The sequence below is a fragment of the Molothrus aeneus genome, chromosome 3, assembly GCF_037042795.1.
Source record: "Molothrus aeneus isolate 106 chromosome 3, BPBGC_Maene_1.0, whole genome shotgun sequence".
Lineage (NCBI taxonomy): Eukaryota > Metazoa > Chordata > Aves > Passeriformes > Icteridae > Molothrus > Molothrus aeneus.
This window is the reverse complement of record NC_089648.1, coordinates 68,002,960-68,011,664: the sequence shown is the minus strand read 5'-3', so window position 1 is coordinate 68,011,664 and position 8,705 is coordinate 68,002,960. Positions and strand designations below refer to the sequence as shown.

Genomic DNA, 8,705 nt, shown 5'->3' with positions numbered 1-8,705 from the left:
ACCACTCCATAGTTCTGTGCAATCAGAAAAGAAATAAGGCTCAGAGCAGTACCTTTTTCATGAAAGTCCTAACAGCCTCTGTGCAAACACAGACAGCAGCCCCTCTTCCACCTGACATCCAGTATCACAAACCTTGCTTAGAAAGAGGAGTATTAAGCCTCACAGGTTGTTACAAGTGCAACACTTAATGCATACACTGCTCCTCTTTGGCTTTAAGCAGAAAACAAGAATTAAGCTAATGTGGAAAAACATGACCTGAATGAAAATTTTTTTGAGATAATTCTAAATCTGAATCAGTACTGTTAAACACAAAGTTAATACTGTTTTTGGGGAACTAATTCTTCAAACCTTGCATTCTTCCTCTTTCCCTTAGTATTTCTCAATTCCCATGGGAAACAGCTCATCTCCCAGTCACCAAGCAGACATTTCTCTTGGGAATTGCTCACATTAAAGAAAGTTCACAGGTAAAATTCCATTCAACAGATTTTATTTATCAATTTGGTTTTGCGATTACAACTGCTTCAGTTTTCTTCCACTGAAGACAAGATACAAACTTTTACAGCAACACTTGCAGAGAACATTCTTAAGGTAACAGCTTGATATTTGCACAAGTTGGCTTCAAGAAAAAGCCAGATAACTTGAAGAGTCACTACGATTCAGTGCCTAAAACTGATTTAGGGGCAAGTACAACTACAGATCTATGAGCTACCTTCCACTTCAAAACACAAGGCCAAGAAAAACTGCAAGTTGTTACTTCAGGTTTTTTGCTAGTACACAGCACACATCAGCTGATACTGCATTTCACAAAGGAGTAATTACTTTCAACAGTGAGGCAACCAAGCACATGGTGAAGATGTATAACCCAGCCTCCCCTTCCCCCAAACAACTAAAAGGGAAACAATTCAAGCCACCACTCTGAACTGTGGAATTACACCTTGCAGGCAAGGCTAATGAGCAAGAGGTGTGTAGTGCAGGCCTTCCAGAACGTGACTAAATTGATACAGCAAAACTTGAGTTTTTCAGATAAGCATTTGTACATGCCAGAGATCCTGGGTTTCCTTAAGTCTTGGAAAATAGCAATTGTTGGCACCACAACAAATTTAGTAACTAAGGCAAGGTATCCCTTCTACCCTTTAAAACGAAATTTGAGGCAAACAAGTAAGCAATTTTAAGGCACTTTAAACATTATTTTTAATTTGCTTTACCAGCATACTTTATCAGCAACCTAAATCAGGATTAGCAAAGCTCATGAATAAGCATTTCAGCAACATTTCACAGAGCAACCTCTTTGTGGCAATGTTTTCCATGCTCTGAAGTGCTCAGTAGGACTTTTCTGCAAGTTTCCCAAAAGAGCCCTTTGAGGCTAGAAGTTGTATACTTACGTGTAGTTTGCTTTGCTGAGCTGAAGGCAAACTGTCATATTTCAAAAGAGTATTTTGTTCACTTCAAAGCACAGAATACAAGCTCATGGATTTTTTTTTAACAAATAAATGTAGTAAAATAGCTCTTAGATAGGGAAAGGACAGATTTAAGTGATTTCACAATAAGGCCAAGGATATACCATCTAGCTCACATACATACTGTTGCTGAAAACTGGCTGCTCACTGCTGTTTTCATAAACCTGAGCTGATTGTCTTATTTTTGTTTAGAAAACCAAAAGCTAATGAACTCAAAGATACAGTACTGGTGAGTAACCTCTGCACTTTGTAGCAATTTGAGTTTTCTATGCAGCACAATAGAAACAATGCCATTCAAACTAGAAGAACACAAGAAAGCAACACTGTACACCTCAAGTTTCCAACTGAAATGCACTTAATTTGCTTCATAATTCAAGTCTCACTGCCATGACTATTATCTGCTATCAAAGCTATTTTTGTATTGGGTGCCAAATTCCAGTCAAGTCAGAGCTAGTAAGACAGTACTACAGATTATCCCAAAACTGATGATCAGGGGATATCATCAGAAGCTACGCATTATGTGCTACCTCCACTACTTGATTTTATCTCTACTTCCATTTTTCCTGTGGGTTTATTTTCACAGGTGCTCAAGTCAGTCTGTGTTGGAGATGACGTACCTTTGATACTCAGATCACATGGCTGACCCAGCCAAGAGAGGAAAAAAAAAACCCAAAAAGCTGAACTATTTGGCTGAATAGATTTCCTTAACCAGTTCACTGCAAGGTGACATGAACCTGAAGCCAGGAAGGGGAGAAGGGACAGAAAAAAGCTGTAGCCTGTGGTCCCAGGATTACAGCAATCCTGACTAGGATCAAATCAGCAGATCCTCTGAATGACCCTCAACTGCTCCCTCAGTAAGCAGACATACAGGAGGGTAAGAAAGGAAAACAACAAGAACAACAACCACCCAAGCTCCTGAAATTAATTGCAACGAGTTTTAAGAACCGTTTGAATAACAAAAACATCAGGACTTCCCAAATATCAGTATTTCAAGTAGAAATGTGAGCTGCTGCCTTTTTCTACAGGGAGTGAACTGAATTATATCACTGGTTTTATGGTTGGTCTTTGCAGGCCAGAACAAAAGCCAAAGCTTTGGTCTGTGGCTGAACATTGCTGTACCGTACTCCTCACTCTAAAACAAAATCACTAAGGGACAGTTTTTCTAGGGAAAGTTTTTTTTTAAACTGGAATGATCAAGTCCAGTTATATTCCTATGTAAAGTAAATACTTAGAAGTTTTATTTATCTTTCATATAGCTGGGACATGCTTACAGCCTACTGAAATTTACTCTTTTAAGGCACTAATATTTATTTCCCCATTAGAAGGATTATTCCTAAATCCACTCTCAACATTAATTGGAAATGGCATAGGAATTCTGTTTGGAATGAAGTATTTTATGAGGCAACTTATATTCTTGTGTAAAAAAAAGGGTTATGCTATTCTGTTAAGACATTATTTAATTCTACATTTTTGTCCATCTTTCTAGCAACACACTGTAAGAGTCATAAGCTACTACAAATGCTATTTCACTCCCTGAAATCAGTCACTAATAATTCACATCTTGATAAAACTGAAGGGATACTGTATCAGATGTTGTTTATATTAACCTTCAGAATAAGTAATTTTAAGATTGTCTACTGGACAGTGTTGCCACTGAATAAGAATCTCTGAACATTCTACATTTGGCGTATCAAGAAAAGTCCCACACCAGCAGCCACTAAAGAAAAATAAAACAGCCATTAGAACCCATGCAGCATATTGCAAGTAATCCTGTTGAAGAGATTAATATCACTTCTTGCCAAGTATAATGTTGCAAAAATATTCATTTGAAGTCTTCTTTTAGAGATTTAAAGAATATTATGAATTGCTGTCTTCCACGAGCAACAGAAAATATTTTGGTTCAGTGAACTACAGGTGTTGGGCTACTAGTCCATTACCAAGGGGCAGGTCCTAAAGCGTGTGGTAATTTCGGTCTTTAGATCTGCAGAATTTGTACAGAAAGAAAATAACAGCCTGCAGACCCAGAACAAGGACAATTCCACCTATGAAACTCGCAGCATCAAACGTAGATTTGCGTGGAACGGGTACAGGAGCCACAGTAGTAACAGTAGTATTTGAACCTGTTAAACACCAAATTAGAAACTGTAAGTGCACAATGCTCACAACTGTTCTACAGATTTTAGTGCTGGATACCTTGTATTAGGATTACTCAAAAAATCCAAACACCAATAAGAAAACAAGAAATAATCAAAAGTGAAGCCATGCCAGCATCTGAATTTAGATTACTGGTACTGAAATTCTGATTAAATGCTGTTTGTACAGGGCTAGAGCTATTTATAGACAAACTGCTCTGGATCTCAAAACTAAGCAATACCCAGCTGGACTTTATTTGTACTTCAAAAAGCCAAAGCCTTCCTCCTCTACATAGAATATATTATTGATATGCCCACATTCAAGACATATTTCCAGTCTGGAAAACTGGAGCTCCTTGCTCCAGTTTTGTTTTGGGTTTTTTTTGCTTAAATTTAACACAAATTGTTATCTTCCATCTACTATACTTTACCCCAAGAGTTAGGCTTAAAAACCAGCTGAAGTCACAAATACAAAGCTGGAAATAACAGCCATCTGCTGATGGGTAGTTATAAAGAGCTTTGCTTTGTGAGACTTTTTCATGAAATGGCATACTTAGGACTGACTTGGAAATAAAACACTTCAGCTTATTCCCATCACTGTGGCAAAATTTCATTTAACAAAAACAAAAAACCACAAAACCATCCCATTATTATGCTGCAAAAACAAAGTATGACCTCCCAAAGACAGGGGAGTTAACAAGGGACTTTCAACCACAATATTAAAATCATCCAGCTGATCTCATTTGACCAACGTGTTTCTGACTTTTTATATCTCACCAATTAGCTCTATTTCTCAGGCTTTGTAACCTTGCTACTTGCATACATCACCTTAACAAAATTAGACTTGCCCTTAAGTTAGAAGTGACAACACCAGACACACCAATACTACTTTAATGGTGTCACTTGGTGAGTCTTTCAAGGTAACACTCTGAAAGTGACACTGATTTCTGAGTAATTAACACTTTAATTATGGCAGTTGTAGCATTACCTGCAGCAGTGGTTGTCGTGGTGGCTGAAGTCACGGTAGTTTTAGGCAGAGGAGCATGAGTAGTTGCATTGGTGACGTTGGCTGTTTGAGAGAAGACAGTACATGCACACCATGAACTCCAAAGCAAAGTTTGCAAGCACTGACATTCCTATACAAATGATTTTTCCTGTTTTGCTTTAACAAGGATAACCTTTGCCCTCAGTCTGTATCCCACACCATTTAGGTGGTGAACTGCATGGCATTAAGCCAAGGTTCTGCAACAAGGATTATTTTCAAACTTGCATACTACTGTTACTCAAATACTTCAAGGTTCTCCACAGATCAGTGATTCTTTGTTCAGACAAAATGACTTTTTTTTCAAGCACTCGTATAAATGGTGGTATTTGAACAATAATCAAGAGAACTGCTTCAAGACAACTGAGAATCTGTATCATGGCAAATGACTTTCATTAAACTTTCATTAGAATCAGTTAGTATTAATTGTACTAAAAAGTACCTAACCTAATACCTCTAGACAGGAGATACACACTCTTTCTTCTCCTATCCTCAAAACACTAAGTGTGAATGCCATCACTGGAATAAAACCACTCACCTAAAATGAAACTGTCTCCTAAAAACTTTCATAATCAAGCCAGGTAAGCTGGGTCTCTGACCTCTCCCCCTCCCCTAAAGATTAGTATTACTAAAAATTAATCACTATTCCACTAAGTGTCTGGGACAAGTGTCAACATCTGTGGGTTTACTCAAAGCTAATCACCCTACTATACATTAGGCTGTTCTGAGCCTAATCAAGTACCAACTTGTTATGTCCCACCTCCCTTGATCAGCAAGTTTTTAAAGATTAGGTGACTTTTTAAAAAAGAATTCCACTGTAGAGATGGCAGAGAAATTTTTGGAAAAAAAAAAAGAAACAAAAAAACTCCCAAACTCCTAAGAATTCATAATTAGTGGCAATTACTAATTCAACTGCTGCTGAGCCAATTTCTAACACAGAAAATGCTTCCTGCATTCTATGCTTCCTGCATAACTAAGAGTTTTCTAAAATCCACTTCTTCCAAACCTTGGAACCTTTTATGCATTCTGCACATCAGATTTTTAGTAGCCAAGGTACTACAGTGAACTTTGGAAGAAGCCCCTGTCTTTCCTGTTATTCACCAGTTGCTAGTTTCCTGCCATTCTGAGTTCAGTGCTTCTGTATTACCTATAGGAGTATGAGGTGTGGTGGCAGAACTGGCTGTGGTAGCATTGGAAGACGCCGTGGTCACATTGGAAGACGCTGTGGTGGCATTGGTGGGTGTTACAGTGACATTGGCAGTAGGTGTTACAGTGACACTGGCCGTAGTAACACTGGTAGGAGGAGAAACTGTGGTAGCTATGAAAAAATAAAGTTACATTAGAGACGGTATTGAACTGAAAAACAACCCAACAAAAACAACATCAGCAGGCATAGCTTTAGGAATTTCATACAGCACTGAGTTCTGCTGTAGTTTGAGTTTCAAATTACAAAGTTTTTGAATCCACCATACTAACATCAAAATTTGCATGAGTGAATACGTGAAAAATCTTATCACAGGCAGCCCAATCAAGCCAGTGTTCAACTGGCAACTCAAGATTCCTCAAAGCAAACCAGAGTGAGCAGAACCCTACTGTCCAAGCAGAAAATGTGTATGCTTTACACAGGAGAGCACTAGGTACAGAGCACTGCTTCTCACTGTGACTGAGACTGAACCTGAGCTTTAGGTAAAGCAGCCAGCTATAAATACAGTAGAAAGCAATCAAAGTATGGGAAATAAAGACAAGAACCTGGAGAAATGCATGTACACATGCACAAAAAGGAGAGCAGAAAAAAAAGTCAATCTATTTGTATTTTGATCACAGCAGAAGCCAGCAATCTAACCAGTCCAGCTGCTTTTTTACGTCAATCTCAGGTCAAACATTGTTACCTTAAAAACACAACAACACATCCACTAACTGGATCAAGAAAGATCTTCTCATAATCTACAGCTTTACCACATTAGTTTTAATTGAGACTTACTCATACAGCCATCATACTCAGCAAACCCACATACAACCCACAACTCCTTCTGTTGCATGCTCTCCAGCACATTTCACATCATATCCACCCACTCCAGGCACCTAGGGGTGACCTTTCACTTTTCTCCATGAAAGGAATGCTGCTATCCACAGATCTCTGGCAGGCAGAATGCTCATTTACCTCTCAAATAACAACTACAAGTACATTAACTAACTTCAGTATACTGACAATCTGAAGTAAGCCTGAATCCACACTGCATTTGTCTTGGTTGTGGCTCTACTATCAGGGCAGAAAGGCTGGAACATTTCCTTTCACATAAGAAGATATGAAAAGAACTTTGTGGGTTTGCATCAGTGAGGTGCGCAAGAGCTGCCCCATTCCCTTCAGGAAGGCAGCACTCAAAGCACTTCAAGAGCTTTGTGACTGTTTCTCGATAACAGATTTCAGGGGGGAAAAAAATCAGTCAATTATGATGGATGTGCATCTGAGGAATGATCACAGCACACACAACGGCCTCTGACAAGTGAATAACCTTCACTTTTGTAGATTCCTCATTGGTATGTGGAAAATTTAGCACAGCCCATCTGTTAAGACAGGAAGACAGTTGGTAGAGCCAACTTATACCAGGTACACTAGGACTTCTAATTTAGTTTCAAGAACAGCCTTCCCAGACTAACATGGGGAATGATCAGATTTTCAAGAGTAAAGGATGAGGAGATGTTTTTATCAATGAGCTGTTAACTTCAGAATGTGTGGCAGGGTCTCAGACGTTGTCCCAGTGACACCTCCTGCTGAGAAAGGCTCTGTGGGGTCTTTTAAATGGGATAACAGCAAGTTCCCCAACTCTCCCCATGAGCAGACGCCTGCTCTTCACTGAAGAAAAAAAAAAAAAAAAAGACTCTGATACCACGAACTCAGCTTTTCAGCTTAGCCAAGATGACGTTTGCTCCCAAGATAAACCCGCTGTACTGGCTCTCGCACAGGGTAAATTCGGATACTTCCCTTACACTGGAGGAGGAAACCAGGAGCCACAGGAGGGGTCTGTCCTGCCGGCCCAACAGTGCCCTCTCCCGTCGCAGCGGAGCGATTTTGTTACAGCAACGTTGCGCTAACCCCGGCGGAGCAGTCCCGAGCAGCCCGGGCTGCCGCTCCCGCAGGGTGTCCCGCATCCCGCCGGCGGGGCAGGGCTGCGGGAGACCCCTCCGGGCTGCAGGGAGACCCCTCCGGGCTGCAGGGACGTTGACCGGGCAGCGTCACCCTCGGCTGCAGCCACGGAACGCGGCCAGGGAACACAGAAGCGCCACCAGACAACTTTTTGTTTTGTCTTTTTTGTTGCCGTCCCCGTGTTTTGGGGCTCGCGTCACATTTCGCGGCTCTCGGCCCCGCAAACACTTTGCCAAACAGCCCACAGGGCCCGAGCTGTGGGCAAACCCGCGGGACGAGTAACGGGGCTCACACCGGGATGAGGAACACGCGGCAGCAGGGCCAGAACCACACGGCTGCGCCAAGGCACCCCCGCTCCCTGACCCGTTCCGAAGGTGCGCGAAAAAGCCGCGCACGGTTCCTCGGCACCGGCTCCCTCCTCCAAGGGGGGATAACACAGAATAACGGGTCCCAGACCGGCTCAAAAGCTCGGCGGGCTGCGGCCGCGGCGCCCAGGAAGCGGCGGCGGCGGCCGAGCGAGTGCCGGGGGAGCACAGGGCGGCTCCCGGCGGGTCCCGGAGCTCCGCGGCGCTCCCGTCTCCAGAGGGTCCGGCAGCAGGCGCGGACCGACGGACAGCACCGCCGGGCTCGGGGCGCAGAGCCCGCCTCGCTGCCTACAGCGCCGGGCGCGGGGCGGGGCTGCCCCGTCAGCAGCTCCCGAGGAAAGGAGGGGGGAGGGCGCGGATCACTCACTGTTCGTCGCTGTTGCGATCGCGGCCAGCCCGCAGAGGCAGCACGCCACAGAAAGGACGGCGAGCGGGAACGTAAATGTCGTAAGTGTCCGGCCCATGGTGGCGATGCGGTGAAACGAGGGGGCTGCAGCTCCCGCTCCTGCTCCTGCTCGCACTTCCCTTCCCTGCCCCACTCCGCTCCCGCTACCGCCGCGCGCC

At 42.8% G+C, this 8,705-nt stretch overlaps 1 protein-coding gene across 1 annotated transcript; it reads right to left on the bottom strand.

Annotated features, from left to right (window-relative positions):
* Positions 1-470: 470 nt before the first annotated feature.
* Positions 471-8,705, bottom strand: CD164 (CD164 molecule). Its single transcript, XM_066545816.1, has 4 exons — positions 8,509-8,705; positions 5,779-5,949; positions 4,578-4,658; positions 471-3,577 (listed from the first exon to the last, which is right to left on the bottom strand). Exons 1-4 carry the CDS (start codon positions 8,603-8,605, stop codon positions 3,408-3,410), a joined length of 519 nt encoding a protein of 172 aa, XP_066401913.1. The 5' UTR covers positions 8,606-8,705; the 3' UTR covers positions 471-3,407.